Source organism: Molossus molossus, unplaced genomic scaffold (assembly GCF_014108415.1).
Source record: "Molossus molossus isolate mMolMol1 unplaced genomic scaffold, mMolMol1.p scaffold_m16_p_5, whole genome shotgun sequence".
NCBI classification, from domain to species: domain Eukaryota; kingdom Metazoa; phylum Chordata; class Mammalia; order Chiroptera; family Molossidae; genus Molossus; species Molossus molossus.
This window is the reverse complement of record NW_023425388.1, coordinates 76514228-76542053: the sequence shown is the minus strand read 5'-3', so window position 1 is coordinate 76542053 and position 27826 is coordinate 76514228. Positions and strand designations below refer to the sequence as shown.

Genomic DNA, 27826 nt, shown 5'->3' with positions numbered 1-27826 from the left:
GAATGAGTCACTCGACTTCCTGTCTTATCTAAAAAAATGGAGAAAACACCTATGTAGCCACATGGAATGCTGTGAAGACTAAGAGAGATAATATTAAACGATCTTAATGCTTAGCAAATGTTATTTTCTTTTCCCAAGAATAGTAGCAAATATAATTGTTCCCCTCCACCCATCCTGTAGCTCCTTTCATTCTACAAAAACAGCCTTTTCTTTTTAAATTTATGACCATGAGCTATTATTACAACTGACATAAATACTTAGTGGATGATTAGATGTATCTATCATTAAAGGACAATGATAAAGTTCTATCAGTTCTTCCATGTGGATATGACACAGAGTATATCAGACTTTCTGAGGAAGTTATTAACATGGGCTCATATTTATGTATTTTTAAATGCATATATTGTACATGTAGGATTAAATACATGTGAATCAAACTTTTTCTCAAAAATGTCTACTCAGTAATTAGATCCCCATTACTAAACAAAAACAAATACTATTAAGGAACCCCATAACAGGGTGTTACAAAATGTCTATCACTCTGTGATACTAAGTGCTATACTGATTGCTTTCAATTTTTTTTTTAAAGCATTTTGCTATAAAAGTCTCACATCAATTGGCATTATCATTAATAAAATATAGTTTGGTTACATTTCCTGCATATCACTGTGACTTCAAACAAGTCATCAACCAGCTTTTTTTTTTTCCTGAAGAATTTAGAGGCCTTTGCTTTTCCATGAAGATTTCCACGACATTTATTTAATTTTGGGGTAAAGTGATGATTATATAGCACTCACAAAAAATAATGCTGAAAACTAGTAATGCTTCCCTAAAAAGTTGCTTCTCAAAGACAATGCAGTTTTCAAAGTCTGACCTTACAAATGTAAATGGTGGTGTAATACAGGCCTGCTATTTTTATCTTAACTAAATATAAGTGATACATTTACTTGAAATATTTCTGTCTTACATTTTCATCAGTACTAGAAGAGGGAAGAAACTGGGATCAGCTTCCCAGAGTTTAAATGACCAGGGTACAGAGAAAGTAAAGCTGTTCGCTGATCCCTGGGAAGTTCACTTCTTCCTCTGACCAGACCCTGAACTGATTTTTCACTCGGTATTCAGAAGTTTTAACATTATGTAAACATACGTATACATGCAAATATACATTTTATAAATATTTCATATTGATTATGTTGGTTGGAGGATTTTGATCATATTATGCTTAGTATCATAAGATGTCACAGGGTGAGAAAGAGAATTTGTCACAAAAACCAACAAATATGCCTACTAAGAAATCAGTTTGTTTTAATATAGCCCAGAGGATTCTGGCAAAGCGAAAATCTTATGTCTTACCTCCGTTTCTCTTTAAGAATCTTATGCTTTGCTTCCACATCTTCCAAAGCATTCTGTAATATGTCCTGGGGAAGAACATTTGGTTAGGAGAGAACATTATGCCATTAAATTAATGAAAGCTGAGCTTATATTTATTATCCTATTATACAAATGTTTCACAAGGGTACCAGTGCTAGGTCACATTGCCTAATGCAATTTTACCACACTAGATACCCAATAAATACTTGATAAATGACTAAGTTCCAATAGCTAAGATGACAAACTAAATCCCAGCCTACAATTCTCTTCTTGCACAAACTCCCATGTCCTCTGTGCCTTTCAGAGAAGGCGCACCGCTCTCTGTAACCGCACAAACTTTCTGAAAGCTTGGGAAAGTCATTCAGCGTACCTAGACTCTGGTTTTCATCTGTGAGAATAGAAAATGCTGAATCACATGATCAATCACTAAGGCTTCTTTTAGAAAAAACATTACAATTAAAAACTTTTGTCAGTAGATAAAAGAAAATATCTTCTTTATAGAAAAAGTTCCCGATACCCTCTGGATATTCCCTTTAGAGGATATCCCATCTGTAGGCTTTCTGCCTTTCAGAGTGCCTCAATACCAGTTCCCTCTGTTTTCCTTCTCTTTTAATTTGACATGTTTGGGCCATTCCCTACCTTATCTCTAATACACTCCCTCTAATGAGACAGAAAAAAATGCAAATAAGAAGAGACTTTTAATGTGCTTCATCCACCTAATGTGAAAAATGGGCATCTCATTTGATGGGTATACCACTAACTGAACATTATTTTCACTGACTTAAGAAATAAATAAAGAAAGAAAGATAGCCCTGGCCAGTTTGGCTCAGCAGTTAGAGTGTCAGCCCACAGACTGAAGGGTCATGGATTTGATTCCCAGTCAAGGGCAGGTACCTGGGCTACAGGTTCAATTCCCTGCTTCGGTCAGGGTCATGTGAGAGGTAACCAATCAGTGTGTCTCTCTCACATCAATGCTTCTTTCTCTCTCTCTCTCTCTCCCCCTCCCTTGCACTTTATCTAATAAGAGGATTAACAACAATAAATAAATAAATAAATAAATAAATAAATAAATGTAAATGGTTGGTAAGAATTTCATTTCACTTCAAATTCAACCACTCAGCGGCTGAGTGGACTTCAAGAAGTCAAAAGCTGAGGTCATTCTGCTTTGCTCTCTTCTCTGAGTTACAAAAACCAGTGTGCATCAGAGCAACCAAGTGAGCTGGTTGCTGCCCTTCCTGTCTGCATTTAGAGCATAGGACAAAGAGGCAGCGACATTGATAGCAAAATAGGTTTAGCTTTAACTTTAAAAAAATAAGTGAAAAAAAGAGTAAGAGAATGTGGGGAGAGCTGTGGATAGCTTTGGGGCATTACCATGTGCTACTGTCTGATTTCATCCTCAATCATGACCTCTAGATATGAGAGCTCATCAGACACAGCCCAGGTCTTTAAAAGTTAGGGCAAGTCACAAAAGGAATTCACACAGTGAGTCCACAGAAGAGGATCAGGAAAGATGAAATAAAGCCTTTTTTCTCCAAATACCTTCTTATCCCTTTGTAAGCAAGTAAGTATGTTGGGTAATGATTCACCAGGGTAAAAAGCTTTGTACCCTATTTTTGATAAAAGTTAGCAAACTTATAATATGCAGAATGTCCTGCAGCAATATTCTTTTTCTCTTATTTGCCATGCATTATAATTAATAATAATAGTTCTTCATAACCTATTCTACTCATGGGTATACTGCAAGAATTACAGAGAATGTTTATGAACTGTGGGGAGCACCTCGTACGAAAAGAGCTGTGTGAGCTGGAAGCATTGTTATTAATATTCATAACTACAGCACATAATTCCCAGCACTAGAAAGGATTGCTTATTAGTCTTCTTCCTGCTCTGCCCATTTATTTAGATCCATAGGGAGCTATAATTTGAAAAGGTATTTTCAAGTAGACTGGATAAGCTAGTTTTTTTCTGCTTTTCATTTTTTTCTCTTTTTCTTAAATTCCTTTTCTTTTCATTAAAAAAAAAAAATAAGTTGTGATTCTCTTCCCCACTGTTCCAAATTCAGCCCACATTCTTTTCATCTTTGCTGTTTCAGCCTTCCCCCACTTGCTGAGTTTCATCTCTTTTCTCTGCATTCATCTATTCTGTTTACCTGTGTTAAAATCGGCTTAGTCATCTGAGCTGGCCTGCGTTTAAAAGTTTAGGCAGCAAATGATAAGAAACAACTGTGTACAGGAAGAAGCAAAGAACACTGTTTTTGCCATTTAAGAAGACTATTTGATATGTCATACCTTGGCGGGAGAAGACAAGGAAGTTCTGTCAGGCTGGTTTACCTTGATTTGCACATCTTTCAACCTGAGTTCAGCTAGAAGCAGAAACAAGGTAACTATAATACCATGAAATTCTTTCAAGAAATTTTAAGTGAGCATTGTACGTGCGCGCGCACATATGTGTGTGTACACACACACACAGAGTCAAACCTAGGTTCTTGAATGTCTCCCATTTCAAACACTTCAGTTCTCAAGCAAGTTGTTCACAGGGGAAAAATGTCTCATTGTGGACCAAAACTTGTTTTCCAACTGACAAGCTTTCATGCCCATACCTCTGCATGACAAAAAGTGTCTCTCAGGCTACAAACAAATGCTTTTGTTTCTGGTGAAATCCAGGATTAGCACAATTTTAAAACATAAAGAGGCCATCCAGAGTACTGGGGTTGGTAAGAGTGTGAAAGTGCTCACAAAACAACAATCACAGGCAATTGAAGAGGTAGAAAAACTGTTGTTGATTTGGATGCACAAAAAGCAGTTGGCCAGGGACAGCACTTTGGAGGCAGTGATATGTGAAAAGGAGTAGCTGCCCCCTGCTGACCTCCTGAAAACACCCCTGGAAGGAGGGCTGAAAGGGATTCCTTTAAGGCGAGTAGAGGGTTGTTCAATAAATTTAAGGATAGAAATGTTGGTTTACAGAGTAAACAGAACATTAGACATGTACTGTATATAAGAAAGGTTAAAACAGGGAAGCATTTGTGGGTCTGGAACAGATTAATTCAATTTACATTATTTCTAAGGGGAAAAAAAATGATTTTGTTTTCGAACAAAATGGCTTTTCGAACAGCCTTCCAGAATGACAAGCTTGAGAACCTAGCCACAACCAGGAGAAAGGTTTACAAATAATCATCTCAGAAAACCCTATATTCCTTCCATAGCTCTTACACAGTCTAAGTGTAGGTAGCCATACTGTACTTCCTCTTAGACATGACAAGTTAAAGGGCAAAAACATCTATGTACAAATTCGCAAGTCACAGCTGAATGTTTGGCTGACTGAAGACGATCTAACGCCGTGAAATACGGTGAAGAGCTGCTCCTCCCTGTGGCATCACTGGGAAGGAATGGCTCTGTCCTTCCTGTGAATGTGAAGAACATCCCTTCTTAAAGTGGATGCAACACTAGTCTCTGGAACGATCTAACTCAGCATCAGTGATCATACTTATAATAATAAATAACATAATAATTAAACAAAACCAGAAATGGGAAAAAAAAGTGTTATAAAATTCCTTGGAGGTAGAAACTACATTTGATTAATTGTAGTCGTTCCTACAATGCCTAGAGAAGTATACATATTAGAACATATGCATAATTAATGTCTGTAGAATGACTGAACAATAATGAGGTAGGCCATAGGTAATTACATACCAATCTTCACTGCTTCTTCTGCCTTTTTAACTTCATTTTTAAATGCTCCTTTGAAAGAAGATGTGACATATAGATACTTTCTGAAAAATAAAATAAAATTATCAAGTCAGATGATCATTTTCAAGTATAATGAAAGAATATTCTTTAAGAACAAACACTACATACTCCAGAGATAAACAATTATTTAAAAAAATTCACAGTGTAAGTTGCATCCAGCTAATAAATCAGAATATACCTAAGAAAGAAGTTGTTAACTTTTAATATTTGAAAAAAAATTTTATTGAATTTATTGGGGTGACATTGGTTAATAAAACTATATAGGTCCAGCTGGTGTGGCTCAGCAGTTGAGCGTCGACCCATGCACCAAGAGACTGCCAGTTCAATTCCTGGTCAGGACACATGCGCAGGTTGTGGGCCCGATTCCCAGTTGGGGGCAAGCAGGAGGCAGCCAATCGATGTTTTCTCTCATCCATGTTTCTATCTCTCTCTTTCCCTCTAAAAAAAAAAAAAAATCAATAAAGGGAAAAAAAATTAAACTATATATGTTTCAGGTATTTAATCCTACAATACATCATCTGTATATTGTACTGTGTTCACCACCCCAAGTCAAGTCTCCTTTCATCACCATTTATCCCCACTTTACCCTCTTCCACCTCCACGCCCCCCCCTTCCCCTCTGGTCATCACAATACTGTTGTCTGTGTCTATGAGTTCTTCCTTAATCCCTTCACCTTTTTCACTCAGCCCCATAACCCTGCCCCTCTGACAGCTGTGAGTCTGTTTCTATTTGGTTTGTTAATTTTGTTCATTAGATTTGACATATGAGTGGAATCATGTGGTATCTGTCTTCCTCTAACCAGATTATTTCCTTAGCATAATGTTCTCCAGTTCCATCCATGCTGTCTTAAACGGTAAGACTCCTTCCTTTTTTTCTTTTTTGTCTACAAATAAATTTTATTTAGTTTACTTTTATTTTATTTTTTCCAACACCACTTATCCCCTCTCTGTGCCCTCTTCCACAACCACGCTTCCCAGCTCCGTGCAATCAGCACACTGTTGTCCACATCCATGAGTTATTTTTTTTTGTCTTTTTTGCTCAATCCACTCCCCTCAACCCCCTCCCCAGCACTGTCTCCATGCTTTCTATCTGAGTTGGTCTCTATTTTGCTTGGTAGTTTAGTTCGTTCATTAGATTCCACATATGAGTGAAATCACAGGGTATTTGTCTTTCTCTGACTGGCTTATTTCACTTAGATGTTCTCCAGGTCCATCCATGCTGTCACAAAGGGTAACATGTTTCTCCCTTTTTATAGTCGAGTAGTATTCCATTGTGTAATGCACCACCACTTTTTGATCTACTTATCTACTGATGGGCACCAGGGCTGCTTCCAAATCTTGGTTATTGGAAATAACGCTGCAATGAATACAGGGGCGCATATCTTCTTTTGAATTAGTGTTTCGGGCTTCTTCAAATAAACTCCCAGAAGTAAAATCACTGGGTTGTAAGTTCCATTTTTAATATTTTGAAGTAACTCCATATTGCTTTCCATAGTGGCTGCACCAATCTGCATTCCCACCAACAGTGCATAAGGGTTCCCTTTTCTCCACATCCTTACCAACACTGTTGTTTGTTAATTTATTGATGATAGCCATTCTGACAGGTGTGAGATGACATGTCATTGTGGTTTTAATTTGCATTTCTCTGATGATTAGTGAAGTTGAGCATCTTTTCATGTCTATTGGCTGTCTGTAAATCCTCTTTTAAGAAGTGTGTATTAGATCCTTTGCCCTTTTTTTTTGATCCTTACCAGAGGACATTTTTGCATTTATCTTCAGATAGAGTGGGAGGGAGGAAGAGAGAGAGAGAAACATCGACGTGAGAGAGACACATTGAGTGGTTGCCACCCACACGACCCCAACCGGGACCAGGGACAAACTGCAACCAAGGCACATGCCCTTAGCAGGAACTGAACCCGGGACTCTCTGGTCCGTGGGCCGACGCTCTAACTGCTAAGCCAAACCAGCCAGGACTTCCCATTTTTTAATTGGTGTGGGTTTTTTTTGGTGTTGAGTTTTATAAGTTCTTTATAAATGCTGACTATTAATCCCTTATCAGATGTATCGGCAAATATATTCTCCCATTCAGTGTGTTGTCTTTTCCTTTTGTTGATGGTTTCCTTTGCTGTGTAAAAACATTTTAGTTTGCTGCAGTCCCATTTATTTATTTTTTCTTTTGTTTCCCTTGCCTGAGGAAATATATCAGAAAAAATATTGCTCTGAGTAATGGCCAAGATTTTACTGCCTATGTTTTCTAGGATTTTTATGGTTTTGAGTCTAACATTTAAGGCTTTAATCCATTTTGAGTTTATTCTTGTGTATGGTGTAGTTTTAGTTTTATTTTTGCATGTATCTGTCCAATATTCCAAACACTATTTATTGAAAAGATTCTATGTTTTTGCCTCATTTGTCAAATATTAATTTACTATAAAGGCATGGGTTTATTTCCAGGCTCTCTATTCTGTTCCATTGATCTATATGGCTGTTCTTATGCCAGTACCATGATGTTTTGATTACTATGGCCTTGTAGTATAGTTTGTTATCAGAGTAATTCCTCCAACTTTGTTCTTTTTTTCTCAAGATCACTGCTGCTATTCAGGGTCTTTTGTGGTTCCACATAAAATTTCAGATTATTTGTTCTAGTTCTATGAAATATGCCATTGGTATCTTGATAAAAATTGTGTTTAATCTATAGATTACTTTGGGTAGTATGGTCATTTTAATGATGTTACTTCTTCCTATCCATGGACACAGTATATGCTTCCACTTATTTGTATCTTCTTCAGTTTCTTTCTTCAGGGTCTTATAATTTTATGAATATAGGTCTTTTATATCCTTGGTTAAATTTATTCTATAGGCATTTTATTCTTATTAATTAATGTAAATGAGATTGTTTTCTTAGTTTCCTTTTCTGATACTTCATTATTGGTACATAAAAATGCAACCAATTTGTGGATATTTATTTTGTATCCTGCTACTTTACTGAAGTAATTGATTAAATCTAATAGTTTGTTGGTAGAATCATTAATGTTCTCTATATCACATCAAATAATGACAGTTTTACTTCTTCCTTACCAATTTGGATGCCTTTTATTTCTTCTTCTTGTCTGATTGCTGTGGCTAGGACTTCTAGTACTATGTTGAATAAGAATGGTGAATGCAGACATCCCTGTGTTGTTCCTAATCTTATGGGAAATGCTTGTAGTTTTTGCTCAGTGAGTATGATGTCGGTTATGGGTTTGTCATATATGACCTTTATTACACTGAGGTAAGTTCTCTCTGTCCCCACTTTGCTGAGAATTTTTATCATAAATGGGTGCTGTATTTTATCAAATGGTTTTTCTGCATCTTTGTTATGATCATGTGATTTTTATCCTTCATTTTATTTATGTAGTGTGTTGTGTTTATTGATTTGTAGATATTGTATCAACTTTGAATCCCCCAAATAAATCTCACTTGATCATGGTGTATGATCTTTTTACTGTATCACTGGATTCAGTTTGCAAATATTTTGTGGAGAATTTTAGCATCTATGTTCAACAGGGATATTGGCCTCTAATTTACTATCTTTGTGGTGTCTTTAGCTGGTTTTGGAATTATGATAATGCTGGCCTTGTAAAATGAGTTTGGGAGTCTTCCTTCCTCTTGTGTTTTTTGGACTATTTTGAGAAGGTTAGGTGTTCTTCTTTGAATGTTGGGTAACATTCGCCGTTGAAGGCATATGACCCAGGACTTCTGTTTGTGGGAGGTTTTTATTATTGTTGTTGTTGTTATTATTATTATTTTATTATTGTTTCAACTTCACTAATTGTATTCTGTCTACTCAAATTCTCTGATACTTCCTGATTCAGTTTTTGAAGGTTATATGATTCTAGGAATTTATCCTTTTTTTTCCAGATTGTTCAATTTGTTGGCATATAGTTGTTTGCAATATTTTCTTAAACCCTTTGCATTTCTGTGGTATTAGTTGTTACTTCTCTCTTTCATTTCTGATTTTATTTATTTGGGTTTCTTTTTTTTTTTTTAAATAAGTCTGGTTAAAGGTTTGTCAGTCTTTTCAAAGAACCATCTCTTGGTTTAATTGATCTTTTATAATGTTGTTGGTTTTTTTCTTTATTGATTTTAGAGAGAGAGATAGAAACATCAATGAGAGAGAACACTGATTGGCCACCTCCTACATGACCCCCACTGGGGATTTGGCCCACAACCTGGGCATGTGCCCTACCGGGAATTGAACTGGCGATTTCTTGGTGCATGAGTCAACACTCAACCATTGAGCCACACAGGCCAGGCTGTTGTGTGTGTATGTGTTTTTTAAAAACTCTATATCATTTATTTCTGCTCTGATCTTTATTATTTCCTTCTTTGTATTCACTTTTGGCTTTGTTTGTTGCTCTTTTGCAAGTTCTGTTAAATGTAAAGTTAGATGATTCATTTGAGATTCTTCTTACTTCTTGAGATGGGCCTATAATGCTGTGAATTTCCCTCTTTGGACTGCTTTTGCTATGCCCCACAGATTTTTGGTTGTAGTGTTCTCATGTCCATTTGTTTCAAGGTATCTTTTTATTTTTTCCTTGATAGTATCGTTAACCCATTTAATTGTATGGTAAGGTGTTATTTAACCTCCATGTTTGTGTGTGTTTTTCAGTTTTTTGTGTGTGTGTGATTTCTAGTTTGATATCATTATAGTCAGAGAAGATGCTTGAAATTATTTCAATCTTAAATTTATTGATATTTGTTTTGTGGCATCACATAAGGTTTAGTCCATAAAATATTGCACACACTTGAAAAGCATGTATATCCTGCTGCTTTGGGATGAAATGATCTATAGATATCTATTTAATCCATCTGAATCTGGTATATCATTTCAGGCCACTGTTTCCTTGTTGATTTCTATCTGGCAAATCTATTCATAGATGTCAATGTGGTGTTAAAATCCCCTACTATGACTGTATTACTATCAATCTCTCCCTATACGTTCATTAACATTTATTTTACCTATTTAGCAGCCCCTAAATTGGGTGCATAAATGTTTACAAGGATTATATCCTCTTGTTGGATTGCTCCCTTTATCATTTAACAAACTGTCCTTGTTTGTATGCCACTATAGCTTTGTTTGAAAGTCTATTTTGTCAGATATAAGTATTGCTACCCCAGCTTTTTTCCCTTTCCATTTGCATGAAATATCTTTTTTCATCCCTTTACTTTTAGTCTATGTGTATCTTTCATCCTGAAATGGGCCTTTTGTGGACAGCATAATATAGGTCTTATTTTCTTATCCATTCAGTTACCCTATGTCTTTTGATTAGAACATTTAAGCCATTTAAATTTAAATTGATTACTGATAGGTATGTATTTGTTGCCATTTTATTCTTTTAACTATGTTCCTCTACTTTTCTTCTTCTTCTTAAAGAAGACCCTTTAACATTTTTTATAATACTGTTTTGGTGGCAACAAACTCCTTTCACTTTCTCTTGTCTGGGAAGCTCTTTATTTCCCCTTTGATTCTATTTTATTTTATTAAAAATTTTTTTTTCTTCATTGGTTTTTAGAGAAAAAGGAAGAGGGAGAGAGAGATAGAAACATCAATGAGAGAGAAACATTGATTGGCTGCCTCTTGCATGTACCCCCCAACTGGGGATTGGGCCCATAACCTGGGTATGTGCCCTGACCGGAAATCAAACCAGTGACCTCCTGGTTCATGGGTCAACACTCAACCACTGAGCTATATCAGCCTGTCTCCCCTTCAATTGTAAATGATAGTCTTGCTGGGTAAAGTTGTCTTGGTTGTAGCTCCTTGCTTTTCATCACTTTGAATATTTCATGCCAATTCCTTCTACCCCAAAATTTCTGTTGGAAATCAGCTGAAAGTCTATGGGAGCTCCCTTATAGGTAACTAACTAACTTTCTTTTCCTGCATTTAAGATTCTCTCTTTGTCTTTAAGCTTTGCCATTTTAACTATGATGTGTCTTAGTGTGGACCTCTTTGGGTTCATCTTCTCTGAGACTCTCATCGCAGCCTGGACTTGTGTGTCTTTGTACTTAACCAGTTTAGGGATATTTTCAGTCATTTTTTTTCTTCAAATAGTTTCTCAATCCTTTGTTCTCCCTCTTCTCCTTCTGGTACACCTATGATGCAGATGTTGTTATGCTTTATATTGTCATAAAGGTCCCTTAAACTATTCTCATTTTATAAAATTCTTTTTTTCCCTATTCTGATGGGGTATTTTTTTCTACTTTGTCTTCTAAAACATTAATTTAATCCTCTCCTTCATTTAACCTACTGTTTATTCCTTCTAATATATTCTTCATTTCAGCTATTGTATTCTTCATTTATGACTGGTCCTTTTTTATGCTTGCATTTTCTTTGTTGAAGTTCTAAGTTCCTCAATCATCCTTATAATCACTTCTGAGTATATATTCAAGGAAACCTCACACATGTTTATGCTGTTACAAACTTTCAGTTATAAAATAAGTCATGGGGATGTAATATATAACATGTTAACTACAGTTAAATTGCATGTCTGAAAGTTGTAAGGTAGTAGATCTTAAAAGTTTTCATCACAAGAAAAAAAATTTGTAACCATGTATGGCAATAGATGTTAACTAGATCTATTGTGGTAATAAAAAAAAGTTTATGCTAAAATATAAAATATAAATGAAATATAAATGAACCAAATGTGTATTTATAAACATGTTCATTTTTACATAAAATATATACACATATAAAAGTAGGTGATTTAATCGTTCAAATATATTTAGTAAACAAAAATTATAAATGACTTGTGATTTTTTAAAAAAATGGGAACTATCACAAGCAAAGCATCTAAGAGTCATTAAAGTATAAAACAAATTCTGGCCAGTTTGGCTCAGTGGTTAGACTGTTGGCCTGTGGACCAGAGAGACCTGGGTTTGGTTCCCGCTAAGGGCACCTACCTTGGTTTCAGTTTGTCCCCAGCCCGTGTTGGGGTCGTGTGGGTGGCAACCAGTCGATGTGTCTCTCTGACATCGATGTTTCTCTCTCTCTCTTCCTCTCTTTCTCCCTCTTGCTCTATCTGAAGAAGAATGCAAGAATGTCCTCGGGTGAGGATTAAATAAATAAATAAACAAATAAACATAAAAATAAAAATAAAAAATAAAAATAAATCTTACTTGAGGTGATTATCTAACTTAAAGAGTTCAGTGCAGTGTTTTGCTATTATGGCCAAATATTTGTTACATATGATTACTCTTTGGTAAATATTCCAGAATGCAATTTAAATTTTATTTACAATAGCAAAAATCTTACCATCAAATTGTAAAATCTTGCCATTGAATTGTAAAAATCTTACTAATAAATCACTTTAATAATTTTGGGGAGGAGGGCATATTGATTTTATAAATAAAAACTGTATGAAGATAATTAAAGGAACTTGAGTTACCTGGGTCTGTAGAGGCAATGACATAGGTGTTTTGTTTTAACTTTTCTGGCCTGAATAAATATTCTCATCCAAGGGTCAAAATACAGAACAGAGGTATAGGCTCGGAATGACCATCTCTCTGGGAAACTGGAATAGAAAATAGCAAAGGCTATTAGAGGATGCAATAACGACACATCTTTTCAGAAAAAAATAAAATCACACTATCAGGTTATGATGGTTACTATTAGCAGCCTTAGGAACTTTTCTTCTAAACCTAATGACACAACAAACACCGAAAATCTTGCAACACATGCTTCATTAAGCCGGGCTTTTTACAAATAAGTAGTTGAATATGAATACTAGGTTTTATGTTTCTTCTTATATGTAATCATAAGACAACTAACTGATTAAAGTAAAAGTAATAATAAAAAAAAAACAGGCCTCCAAGGACAAGGGCCTAAGTGAATAACCTGTACTTTGATTAGAACTGAACTTTTGTTGGCAAGTAACTGATTCCAAGTAGACTTACATCAGAAATAGAAAACATACTTTCCATTAAAGCTGTTGGCCCAGAAGGACAAAACCAAGCCAAATAAAACAATACCCCTGCTCCAACATAACAAAAAAAATCTAGGCCTGCATAAATAAAAATAATTCCATGAAATTATTGCAGAGAAATACAATAAAAATATTTCATTTGTTTTGAAATTATAAATAAGAAACATAAAACTTCACTCTGTAAGTAAAACAAGTATTAAAATAAGCGTTTATGTCCAACAGAGGGGAGGAGTTTGACGATATGATAAGCGAAAAAGAAAAAAGAAAAATAAAGAATGGGAAGGCAATAAAATGGGAGCAGAAACAATGTAAAATAGCCTATGTTGAGAAACCACTATGTTGCTGCATAGTAACAACTGCAGGGAACTTCTATATTAAGTCCACTTATGAACTGTAAATCTCCTCCAATTAGACAAGAAATAAAGATCAAAAACAAGCCCAGCTATGCTTCAGAAGTAGTGTTCTTTATCTGCTGAGTCCCAGAAAAGGCTACAGTGAAGGGCTTACAAGGCCACGTGGAAATCAGGGAGCAGTAAACCCATCATTTTTACAATCCTACCTCAGTCCAGTGGGAGACAAAGATGATGGAAAGGAAATATAAAACCTGTCCAAGGGGGACTGTTCAGTGGGGTCACACCACTGCCAGTTACTCTGTAAGCAAGAACAGAGCTCTCCAAAGAATTTACAAAAATGAAGGTGAAGCCCAAGGATTTCCTGGTTGGTTCTAAGTTCCTTCAGGTGAGTTTCATTTAAAACCCAGGAATTTCTTTTAGTTGTTTAAAAAGAAATTATTTGTTAGTAAGCCTGAAGTAGAAGTTCCCAATCAATATAAATTATAAAAAAAGTATCTAGCCCATGGCTATACAACCAATAATAGTATTAGTATTACTAATACTCTGTACATACTAATGTATTTTTAATGTGACAAGAGAGGCTGTCTGCATTTGGGTGTAGGACTACAATAATGATGACTTTAGTATACCAGAAACTGCACAATCAACTAAATTCTCACTTGTTAAAAGAAAAAAAAAAAAAGTAGTTAGCTTGGGACACTATAAACATTTCAAGAACTTTTGCCATTATTCAAATGTTTTCTGGATCTCCTGATTTGAAATAGAGATAATACAGCTTTCTTTTGACTGTCCTTAAAACACATCTCTGTTACTTGAGGGTAAAAAAGCCAAAAGAAATTCAGAGTCAAGTTTGAGAATTTGAAAAGTACAGTGGGAGATCATAATGGGTATACAACTTTTGGTTAAAAAATCAAAACGAGGACACTAATACTTCTACCTCTTGATAGGTCAATTGTTTACTCAATAAATATTTATAGGTAAATATTCATAGCATGTGTGTTGGGGATCCTCAAGGCCTCCTCTCTGTTAGATTTGCTGGAAAGTCTCATGGACTTACCATATAATTGTACTCTCGACTAAGATTTATCAAAGTGATGCAGTAGAATATACAGTGAATCACAACGGGGAAAGATAGGTGGAGTCTGGAGGATTCCACGTGCAGCTTTCATATGGTCTCTCCTTCTCATGACAGGTCACACATAACGTACCCTTTTCCCAAATATGAAAGTGCACGACCCTATGTGAGATGTTTCTGCCCAACAAAGCCTATTACAGACTCAGCACCTAATGCTTTCATTGAGGGCTGGTCACATAAGCACCCTCTGCCCAGTGTATATCAAAACTCCAGAGTCCCAGAAAGAAAGTAGGTTTACTTAAGTATAAACAGTATTGTTTGCATAGTCTAAACACATTGTGCCACCCTTTTCTGTTAGGGAAAGGTTTACATCAGTGTAGGGAACTGTTTATCAGCCAAGTTCCCAAAAGCCAGCTGAAGACCAACCTTGCAAGCAAGCCTTACAATGAACAGAAGCCTTCTCTATTAACCCTTTTCTACGCACATGCCTACTTTTGAAAGTTCTTATTTATGTATGACAAACAAATGGCTACCTCTTATGCTATTATAATATCTATGATTTAAAAAAGTCAAATAGGGTGAAATATAAAATTTATATAGGAAAATGGCCACCCAATGTAACTTTCAAACTCCTTTATATGATGTGGAAGATTCTTCATGATCTTGCTCCCACTTAACTCTCCAGTGTTGTCTCTCACCAGTTTCTGTTTAGCCATTTAGGACCACTCATAGTACTTCAGACATGGGGTCATGCTTTCTTATCCCCAAACATAGGCACATTCAATCTTTTGGCCATTTTTGGTTGGCTCCTTTTCACCCATAAGAATGCAACACACAATCTCACTTCCTTTCAAAGCCTTCCCTCACTCCCCAAGATTGGGTAAATCATTCTCTTCTGGTACTCCCTTTCTTCTTTTTGCCTTCCCATCACAGCATTTGCCACTTGGTGATGTCATTTGCCTGTTTATTTATCTGTATCCCCATCAGGCTATAAATTTCATGAGTCTAGCATCCTCATCATTAAATATATGTTGAATAAATGATAATTATCCAGCACTCCCTTGGCTTAATTTAAAATGAGCACCATGGATCTCCTATGTAAGAAAGCCTTATAATGACTGATCATTTTCAATGATAATGCTATCAGTCTTAATAAATAAAGCCATTCACTTGGGAAGCTGGGATACAAATGTACTAAGTAACCAGGATATCTTCAGAAGATCCAGGAAAAATATACTCTTACTCTCTACCCATCAGGGACTGCTTCACATCTTTTTCAAAATGTGTTCTTTTCTCATTTCCTCCTTAATGTCTCTTTTCTGTCTTAAACTTTGCCAGAAGTATCCATATCTTTATCTTTATTTGTACCTTTCTTTCTTACTTTCTATTTAACTGGCTATAATAAAGTGAAGAACAAAAGAGAGAGCAAACCTACTAATACACATGCACGCATACCACCAGATGCACAGAGGCACATGACAGAGATGGGGAAAGAAGAGAGTAGTTTAAGGTAGAAACTGCCTTGATAGTCTGCAGAATCTAACAGGAGGAGACGCTTTCTGTCACCTGATCAGCAATGAGTATTCTTAAAGGGTCTTTACTTCACCTCCAGCTATGGCTGTGGCATCTCTGTGGCCTTCTTCTCCCACTCGATCCATGTTATTCTGCTACTGTTTAAATGTTGCTCCATAGTGGTATGTCATGTGTGGACTGGTGTGCTATAGTCAGCAAATGGTGTTAAGGACAGGAGAGGAGCCAGAAAGTGGCATCCTCGAGTGAGGATTAAAAAAAAAAAAAAAAAAAAAGCTGTGGTACATATACACAATAGAGTACTATGCAGCTCTAAGAAAGAAAGATCTCTTATCCTTTGAGACGACATGGAGGGACCTGGAGACTATTATCCTAAGCGAAACAATCCAAGCAGAGAAAGACAAATATCACATGATCTCACTTATTTGTGGAATATAATGAACATAACAGTCTGAGGAACAGGGAAGTCCCAGAGACATGGAAGTGGGGTACAGACTGACAATCCTCAGAAGAGGGAGTTGAGGGGGAGAGATAAACCATAGAACTTATATGCATGTATGCATGAACAACGGACATGGACAACAAAGCTGGGGACAGGGTGGGGAGGAAGGGGGGGGGTATCAGTGGGGGGGGGGAGAAACATCTGTAACAAAAATAAATTAATTAATTAATTAAAATAAAAGAAAAATGACTCTGAGCTTGAGGCACTAGACTAAATTAAATTCTTTTTTGGAATCTCTCTGAAGTGCCATATTTTTATCCATGAAAATACTGTACATTATTATAAAAACTGTTTTCTAAATTTATTGCTAAAGTCCCTACAAAGTTTCTGAAGATTTCTTGAAGTTGAAATTAACAAGTCCTGTATTATCTTGAATATAAAGACATGCATACAGACTTTTAACTAGTTTAAATTCTGAACTATAAAGGTGCTAACCAAATTTAATCTTAAGGTATATTATACCTAAGGGAAACTTCAACTCAAAGAGATAATTTAAAAGAAAAGTTATAAGCTTTGTAAAGTATTGAAAGTACTTCTGTCATAGCCACAGCATGACAAGCCGCACATTATAACAATTTGAAGTTGTAACTCTTGATGTGTTCCCAATCAGTTCAATTAAGACAGAAACTAGAAACATTATGGAATGCTGCCCAATGACTGCCAATTTAGAAACACACTGCCAATGTGGCACCTTATTTCAAAACATAGCACAAATTTTAAATTCTATTCCTCAATATTGTAGCATCACTCTCAGAGCTGTTTTGGGGATGGAGTTCTTCAGCCACCTGAGATCCTGAAGATTTCTTGAAGTTGAAATTAACAAGTCCTGTATTATCTTGAATATAAAGACATGCATAAAGACTTTTAACTAGTTTAAAATATGGCACTTCAGAGATATTCCAAAAAGGATCTAATTTAGTCTAGTGCCTCGAGCTCAGAGTTATTTTTCAACCATGGACCTCAGTAGTTGGGCTGAATGGGAGTTTGTTGCCTGTGTACCCAGGAGGATAAATGTAGAGGGTGTCCTAGATCATAATGGATTCCAGGAGCATGGCAAGCTCATTTAATGACAGCACATTCCACAACTTAGAGGAAGAATAGATGCTCTCAGTGAGAACTTAAAGAGATAGTAAGCATTAGAAAGGACACAGAATTATAAAAAAAGAACCAGTCAGATCCATGCTGTCACAAAAAAATAAGATGTCCTTCTTTTTTTCGACCAAGTAGTATTCTATTGTATAAATGTACCACAACCTTTTCATCCACTCATCTACTTATGAGCACTTGGGCTGCTTCCAAATCATGGCTATTGTAAATAACACTGCAATAAACATAGAGGTGCATATACTCTTTTGCATTAATGTTTTGGGTTTCCTTGAATATATACCTAGAAGTGGTTATAAGGATGATCAAGGAACTCAGTGAGAACTTCAACAAAAAACAAACACAAAAAAGGACATAGAAACCATAAAAACAGACCAGTCATAAATGAAGAATACAATATCTGAAATGAAAAATACACTAGAAGGAATCAATAGCAGATTAGATGAAGCAGATAATCAAATCAATGATTTAGAGGACAAGATCACAATAAGCACCCAAGCAGAGCATCAAAAGAAAAAAAGAATTTTTAAAAATGAGGATAGTTTAAGTCCTAATCAAGATTAACCCAAAGGAAAGAAACAACTATTATAATGGAAAGGCAACCCACTGTATGGGAGAGCACACATGCCAATGATACATCAGATAAAAGGTTAATTTCCAAAATATATAAAATACTCATACAACTCAACAAAGGGAAGACAAAGAACCTAATTAATAAATGGGCAAAGGAATTAAATAAACACCTCTCTGAACAGGACATACAAATGGCCAGGAGACATATGAAGAAATGCTCAACATCACTAATCATCAGAGAGATGCAAATTAAAACAACAATGAGGTATCACCTCACACCTGTCAGAACGGCCGCCATTAACAAATCATCAAACAAGTGTTGGTGAGGGTGTGGAGAAAAGGGGACTCTAGTACACTGCTGGTGGGAATGCAGACTAGTGCAACCACAATAGAAAACACTATGGTGTTGCCTCAAAAAATTAAAAATTGAATTGTCATTTGACCCAGTGATCTCAGTTCTAGGGATATACCCTAAGAAGCCTAAAATACCAATCAGAAAGAATATACATACCCCCATGTTCATAGCATCACTATGTACAATAGCTAAGATCTGGAAACAGCCCAAATGTCCATCAGTGGACGAATGGATAAAAAAGCTGTGGTACATATACATAATGGAGTACTATGCAGCTATAAGAAAGAAAGATCTCTTATCCTTTGAGACGACATGGAGGGACCTGGAGAGTATTATCCTAAGCAAAACAAGCCAAGCAGAGAAAGACAAGTATCACATGATCTCACTTATTTGTGGAATACAATGAACATAACAGTCTGAGGAACAGGGTAGACCCAGAGATGTGGAAGTAGGGTATAAACTGACAACCCTCAGAAGAGGGGGTGGGGAGTAGGGAAGAGATAAACCACAGAACTTATATGCATGTATGCATAACTGATGGACACAAACAACAAAGCTGGGGATGGGGTAGGGGGGAATGTCAATGGGGGAAAAAAGAAAAAACATCTGTAACAAAAATAAATTAATTAAAAAAAAAGATTAACCCAAAGAGGCCCACACCAAGACACATCATAATTAAAATGGCAAAGCTTAAAGACAAAGAGAGAATCTTAAAAGCAGTAAGAGTGAAACAGTTAGTTACCTACAAGGTAACTCCCATAAGGCTGTCTGCTGATTACTCAACAGAAACACTTCAGGTAGAAGGCACTAGCATGAAATATTCAAACTTTCAAACTGGTGAAAAGCAAAAACCTACAACCAAAACTACTTTCTCCGGCAAAGCTATCATTTAAAACTGAAGAAAAAATAAAATCTTTCGAATCAAAAAAAACTAAAGAAGTTCATTACCACTAACCCAGTATTGCAAGAAATGATAAAAAGTCTGCTCAAACAAGAAGAAATAGAGAGAGAGAAAATCTGGCATAAAGATTAAAATGGCAATAGATAAGTACCTATAAATAGTAATCTTAAATGTACACAAATTAAATGCTCCAATCAAAAGACATAGGGTAAAGAATATATGTACCCCCCCCCCAAAAAAAAAGACATAGGGTAGCTGCATGAATAAGAAAACATGACCCGCATATATGCTATCTACAAGAGACCTACCTTAGAATAAAAGATGCACACAAACCAAAAGTGAAGGGATAGGAAAGATATATTCCATGCAAATGAAAATAAAACAAACAACAAAAAAACTGGAGTAGCAATACTTATATCAGAAAATATAGACTTCAAAAGAAAGACCATAAAAGAGACAAAGAAGGTCATTACATAATATTAAAAGGATTAATCCAACAAGAAGATATGACCCTTGTAAACATATGTGCACCCAATGTAAGAGCACCAAAATGTATAAAGAATATCTTGGAGGGCTTTAAGGGAAAGACTGACAGCAATGCAGTCATAGTAGGGGATTTTAACACCCCACTGACAGCAATGGATAGATCTTCCAAACAAAAATATCAACAAGGATATAGCAACCTTAAACAATACATTGGAACAGATAAATTCTATTGATGAATATCTCAAGCCAAAGCATATATGCATATAAGTTCTTTGGCTTATCTCTTCCCTCACCTCTCATCCATGTTTTTATCTCTCTCCCTCTCCCTTCCTCTCTCGCTAAAAATTAACTAAAAAATAAATAAATGTAAAGGCACTCTAATGAAAGTATATAATGGAACAAATAATTTTTGACTACTGAAACATTTTTTTTAAATGAACCTTCCTCTTTGGGGAAAAAAAAAAAAATCCACTCAACCAACATCACAAAGAGGAAAAATGAAGCAGAGTAAAATAAACAAAAACCAAGTAAGTACAAATAGCAACCAAAGAAACAAAGTAAACATAAAACTTAAAATAAGAAGATAGAGTAAGTCCAACCATAGCAGATGTCACAATAAATGTGAACTAGGTAAATTACCTATTAAAAGACAGAAGCACTTAGACTGAGTAAAAAATCTAGTTATATGTCATTTATAAGAGGTAAACCAAAGCAAAATAGTACTGCTGAAAATAAAGCAGTGTTAAAATATAGAGAAAGAAAAGTTAACCAGAAGAAAGCAAACATTGGTTAGTATTAGATAAAAAATAGAAACAAAATTACTGGAAAGCATTACCTAGCCTAGAACATGGGGAATACTTTATTTTTATGTACTTTTTATAAATATTATACCTCTGTTTATTTATTTTTTTAATTTATATTGATTTTTAGAGAGAGAAAGGGTGAGAGAGAGAGAAAGAGAAAGAGAGAGATGAAAGAGAAACTGATTGGATGCCTCCCATACACGCCCCAACCAGGGATTGAATCTACAACCTGGGTATATGCCCTGACCAGGAATCAAACCCACCACCTTTTTGGTGTATAGGATGATGCTGCAACCAACTGAGCAACACCAGCCAAGGTGAATGATGGTTTATTTTAACAAAAAGCTCACCTGAACAGAATGATATATGTGTCCCAAATCTAACAACTAAGAATCACATACACCAAAAACTAGTAGAAATAAAAGGAACAGGGACATATCCATAGATACTGTAAGATGGGCTAACATACTTCTCTGAGAAACTGAAGATCAAGGAGGAATTTTAAAAAAATATGGGTGATCTGAAGAACTTAATTAAGAACTTGACATAACAGAATCTGTCATCAGAATTTTATTTCCAATGTTTAAAACACTAGGCAACAAGAACATTTCAACACATTTTCAAGAGCAGACACAACAGAGGCTATATTCTCTATTCCCCCAAAAACATAGTAAAAGATACAGAACAATAGTAAAAGTATATCTGAAAGCTCCCCTTTAAAAACCTATGTACTTGTAGACTTTTAAAATGTCTTTTAAAAGTAATTCTTGAGGTATAGAGAAAATCAAAATGGAATTTATAAACTATTCAAAAATTTTGAAACCTATACAATATAGCCATAATGCAGGGGATAAATAAGAGCCTTAATTTAGATTAGAAAATGAGTTTGAAAATAAACAAATAAAACATACACCTTAGGAAGTAGAATATAAAATTAATATCAACCCAGTTGACTTAATAAAAAGAATCCAAATTATTTTATTTTTAAAGATAGTTGGAAAAGAGATGGCATAAATACATGACATATAATTCAACATGATTCTTTCCCTACAGATGCAACCCACTTTCTGCATATCATCCTGGAATTTATGTGTAATTCCCTGGCACCCTTCAACATACTGCACTCACAGATTCAAATTGCAATTTAAAATATCACACACTAAATGCAAACTTCTGCCTCATCTGCATTCTGAAATTCTGAGATGTCTGTTATCTGTTAACACATTTTTAAAATTTAAGTGAAAACAGGTTGTCTTTGGACTGATATTGCCAAAGCCCATGCCACCACTGCCTGTGTGCTTGAATATCACTCTTGATGAAATTTTCATGAAGTTATTGTCATCTTGAAACAAGGCCAGGCCAATGGTCTGATTACTATGGTTAGAGCTTTATCCCAAAGAAGATAAAGTGTTTTGATTGCTAAGCTTAAAACTGATGCCAAATATTCTCAAGAACTATACAAAAGTTCAGACTCTTTGACTCAGTAGCTCCCATCCTGAGAATCTGTCTTAAAAAATAATTCAAAAGAATTTTAAAAATCCATCTGTTTGAATATGTTTATTTCAACATTATCCATAAATAATGTGAAACATTAGGACCAATACTAGCATCCAAAAATACAGAAATAGTTATGTAAATTATCATGAATCAATTCACAGGACTGTTATAAAGCCACTTATCAAGAAAGCATTATAAAACCAGACTTATTAAGACTACACAGCAGATGATGATACTGTATATAAAGAACCCTAAAATTCCACAAAGAAACTACTAGAACTAATTAAAAAATTCATTAAAGGAGCAGGACATAAAATAAATATCCAAAAATCGGTTGCATTTTTTTTAATCCTCACCGGAGGATATCTTTCCATTTATTTTCAGATAGAGTGGGAGGGAAGGGGAAGAGAGAGAGAGAGAGAGAGAGAGAGAGAGAGAGAGAGAGAGAAAGAAACACTAATGTGAGAGAGGCACATTGATTGGCTGCCTCTCGCATGACCTGACCAGGGGCGGGGAAGAACCGCAATCAAGATACGTGCCCTTGACCAGAATCAAACCCACAGCTCTTTTGGTCCGTGGGCTGATGCTCTAACCACTTAGCAACCTGCCAGGGCTTGGTTGCATTTTTACACACCAATAATAAACTATCAGAAAAGGAAACTAAGAAATCAATCCTATTTATAATTGCATTAAGAAAAAACAACAACCTAGGAATAAAAAAAAATAACCAAGGAGGCAAAAGACCTGTATAATTTCAGAAAATTATAAGATGCTGAAATTAGAAACTGAAGAAAATACAAATAAATGAAAGCATATACCATGTCCATGAATAGGAAAAATCAATATTGTATCCATACTACACAAAGCAATCTACAGATTTGGCACAATTTCTATAAAAATAGCAATGGTATATCTCACAGAACTAGAACAAATAACCAAAAATGTAGATGGAACCACAGGGACCTGAAAGGCACAGCAATTTTGAGAAAGAAGAACAAAGTTGGAGGAATCATGCTACCTGATATCAAACTATACTCCAAGACCATAGTAGTCAAAACAGCATGGACTGGGCATAAAAACAGACTTAAAATCAATGGAACAGAATAGAGAGCTCAGAAATAAATCCACATCTGTATGGTCAACTAATATTTGACAAAAGGGGCAAGAATATACAATGGGGTATGTTTAATAAAACACCATTTATTTAATAGATAGTGTTGAGAAAACTGGGCAGATAGATGCAAAAAATAAAACTAGACCACCATATACAAGAATAAACTCAAAATAAAGACTTAAATGTAAGACTCGATATCATAAAAATCCTAGAAGAAAACGTAGGCAGTAAAATCTCGAACATTTCTCTTGGTAGCATTTTTACTGGTATCTCTTCTTGGGCAACAAAAGAAAAAATTGGGATGACATCAACCTAAAAAGGTTTTGCATCGCAAAGGAAACCATCAACAAAATGAAAAAGAAAGAACTCATTGAATGGGAAAACACATTCACCAATAATACATCTAATAAGAAGTCAATATCCAAAATTTATAAAGACTTTAACACACACACACACACACACACACACACACACACACACACACAAAACAATTCGATTAATAAATGGTCAAAGGCCCTGGCCCGTGTGGCTCAGCTGGCTGAGTGTAATGCCATGCACTGAGAGGCCAATGGTTCAATTCCTGGTCAAAGGTACATGCCTGAGTTCCGGGCTAGATCCCAAGTAGATGGTGTGTAGGAGACGGCCAATGAATGTTGTGCTCTCATATCAATGTTTCTCTCTCCCTCTCCCTTTCTTTCTTTCTAAAATCAATAAAAATAAAATAAAACAAAACAAAGTAAAAATTTTAAAAATAAATAAAATAATAAAAATTAAATTAAAATTTAAAAATAAATAAAATAACTCAGAATTTTTTTTTAAAAATGGGCAAAGGAGTTAAATAGACACTCCTCCAAAGAGAACATACAGATGGCCAATACAAATATAAAAAGATGCTCAATATCACTAATCATCAGGGAAATGCAAATTAAAACCACAATGAGATATCACCTCACACCTGTCAGAATCACTATCATCAATAAGTCAACGAACAACGGATGTTGTATAGGATGTAGAGAAAAGAGAACCCTGGTGCACTGTTGGTATGAATGCAGATTGGTTTAGCCACTGTGGAAAGCAAGCAGTATGGAGTTTCCTCAAAAAAATGAAAAATGGAACTGCCTTTTGACCCAGAGATTCCACTTCTAAAAATACATCCAAAGAAACCTGAAACTCTAACTTGAAAGAATATACTCCTATGATCATTGCAGCATTATTTATAATAGCCAAGCTATGGAAACAACTCAGTGTCCATCAGTAGATAAGTGGATTAAACAGTGGTGGTACATATACAATGGAATATTACTCAACCAAAATAATAAATGAAATTTTACCATTTGAGGCAGCATGGATGAATCCAGACACATTATGCTAAATGAAATAAGTCACTCAGAGAGAGACAAATACCATATGATTTCACCTATCTGTGAAATCTAAAGAACAATATAAATGAACAAACAAAACAGAAACAGACTCACAAATACAGAGAACAGACTGATAGTTGCCAGACAGGATGGGGTCCGGGGGACGGGTAAAAAAGGTGAAGGAATTGAGAATATGGTTTGGTAGATACAAATTAGTCATGGGGATGTAAAGTACACCGTAGGAAATACAGTCAATAATACTATAATAAATATGTATGGTGCCAGCTGAATACTGGAAATATCAGAGAGAACACTTTTTAAAGTATATGATTGTCTAACAAATATGCTGTTTACCTAAAACCAATATAAAATAATACTGAATGTAAACTGTAATGGAAAAAAATTTAAATATAAAAATAAAAATGGAAAAAAAGAATACATGACTGAGAATGAATTTATAAAAAAATAGATATGAAAAATTACACTTAAACAGTAGAATGAAATAACACACATTAACAATCAATGATAACATGTAAATTCTTTTCCTAAAATATGTTTAAAATATCATTTCTCTCTTGATTTTACAATAAACAAAATTGGAAGAAAATCAACAATACCAGAAAACTTCTCCTCTGAGGCTAAATAAAAGCCCGAAAGATTCTATTTTCCTATTCCTATGTAGAAAATTAAATTCTTTTCAGAACCAGCAGGACCACACCATCTAAGACGGAAGGTGAAAATAACACAGTTCCAACACCTGAAACTTGTTTTGGACAGATATAGAACGATGCCCAGTTGGTTCAAGGGGATAAATAACCACAAAAAAAAGGTATGGTGAAGGAGTTAATACATTACAAAGCACTTCTAGAAACCAAGATAATGTAAACTATACTTGATTAGAAGTTTAAATATCAGAAGTTATAAAGGCAAGAAGTGTCAGAAAAAAATCCACCATGGCCCAGAGTATTCTGTTAGCCCCATGAATAAATTTTTTTCCAGTCTCTTAGTGAAGGGGAATGGGTGTTAAAATCAGAACCCATCAAACTGTATCAGAAGCCATGAAATGTGTAGCATCCTTATTACAGAAATTATGGCCTCTTGACATTAATCCTTCCTCATAAGACTACATTCTTGTCTTTAAAAGACTTTGTGATTAAACTATAAAAAATTCTGTTGAAAATAAAACAAAAAGAAATCCAATGTATTCAATGTTCCAAAGTGAAAGTGTACACGTCCTAAGTCTGATCCATTTGCTTTATTTTATAACTAACTGCTTAAATGGCTTAAGCAGCTTCTGGCTTTGCTAAACAATCTGGAAACAGTAAGAACTTTTCCCCAAAGAATGAGCTGTCAAATTATTCCTCTAATAATGTATTGTTTCCTGATGCTAGTGTTGAAATGCCATGGCTCTGGGACAGATAAGTGTTTGAAAATGTATGCTCAAGGCTTTTAAATAGCATGAGATACTGGTTTTAGAACCAGCTCTTAAGTGGAAAGACAGGGCCAGCGGGAAAAGGGGGATATAGTACTGGAGGTGCCAGTAACAATTCTGGGCCTCCTTTCTGATACTGGCATATTAATGTTGGCAAAAGGGTTCCCAACATTTGTCCAATAGTAATTAGGCTGGATTTTTTCCCAAAAGAAAACAACCTCCATTTCAGAATAAATTAAGAATTCCAGCCCTGACTGGCGTGGCTCTGTGGTCGGGGTGAGAGGGTCACGGGTTCGATTTCTGATCAAGGGCACGTACCTGGGTTGCAAGTTTGATCCCCAGCTCCAGGCAGGGTGCATGCAAGAGGCAACCAGTCAATGTGTCTCTATCACTTCAATGTCTCTCTCCACCCCCCCGCCTTCCACGCTCTAGAAATCAATGAAAAAAATATCCTCGGGTGAGGATTAACCAAAAAAAGAATTCCACATGTTGGAATAAAATAAAAATAAATAAAGTAGAAAAAATAATCTAAAAGTGTGTTGCCAAATTTTCTAACTGTGAAAGGGACTTTCTAAATTTTACCTCAAAGCCAATAAAAAAGTTATTCTTTAAGTTGATGTGTTTACTTGGGAGTTAGCATCTTAGTCTAAAACTGCACTGTCCACCCTGGCCAGTTTGGCTCAGCGGTTAGAGCGTCGGCCTGCAGTCCACAGAGACCCGGATTCGGTTCCCACTAAGGGCACGTACCTTGGCTGCAGTTTGTCCCCGGCCCTGGTTGGGTCGTGCGGGTGGCGGCCACTCGATGTGTCCCTTTCACATTGATGTTTCTCTCTCTCTCTTCCTCTCTCTCCCTCCCACTCTATCTGAATAAAAAGTGGAAAAATGTCCTTGGGTGAGGATTTAAAAAATAAAACTGCACTGTCCAATAGGCAGCTACTGGTCACACATGGCTACTGGGCACTATTTCCAATTGATATGTATTGTATGTGTAAAACACACTCTGGATTTCAAAAACTTAGTCTTCATATTTTTACATCAAAATTGAAATTGTAACACTTCATATATACCAGATTAAATTAAAACATTATTAAAATTCATTTCACTTGTTTCTTTTTACATTTATTAACGTGACTACCAGAAAACTCAGCAGTACATATAGGTTCATATTTGCGACTCTCATGTTTCTATTGGACAGCACTGATATATAAAATGACTTTACTGGATTCAATTCCCCTGAATTCCCTCTAGCTCTCTCAAGTTCTAACACTAAGAAATGGCATGTTCAGCTGACAAGTTTTAATTTCAAAGTTATTTTAGAGAAAACTGTGTTTAGTCACTATTTCATTATTTCTCCACACTTTTCACCCACACCCCCCAGTGCTTTCTCAATCTGTTTCTACGGATTCCTAATAGCCAAGAAAAATGACTCTGTCCATTTATTTATAAACTGCAAATATACAGTTCACAGGGCCATTCTCAACTGCCATTTGGTCATAGTCCTTTTTGCTTCGCACCATACTGATGCATTTCTAATGCTCTGCATGAATAACGAACTCTGGGTTTTTTTCCAGTTTTAATATTCATAAAACAGGAGGTTTGGAATTAGAGATTATTGGAGATTTTATATCCCAGTGGTCCCCAAACATGCTGGTACCTCTGAATCACC

General features: G+C 35.5%; 1 protein-coding gene across 1 annotated transcript in view; it reads right to left on the bottom strand.

Moving 5' to 3' along the window:
• The window catches only part of MORC1 (MORC family CW-type zinc finger 1), a 140944-nt gene that overhangs the window by 87228 nt on the left and 25890 nt on the right, over window positions 1-27826 (bottom strand). The window contains exons 9-12 of the mRNA XM_036242516.1: window positions 12538-12663; window positions 5061-5140; window positions 3660-3733; window positions 1354-1418 (exon numbers count right to left, since the gene is read on the bottom strand). Of these exons, the coding sequence (XP_036098409.1) occupies window positions 1354-1418; window positions 3660-3733; window positions 5061-5140; window positions 12538-12663 (345 nt within the window). The remainder of the gene's footprint in view (window positions 1-1353; window positions 1419-3659; window positions 3734-5060; window positions 5141-12537; window positions 12664-27826) is intronic.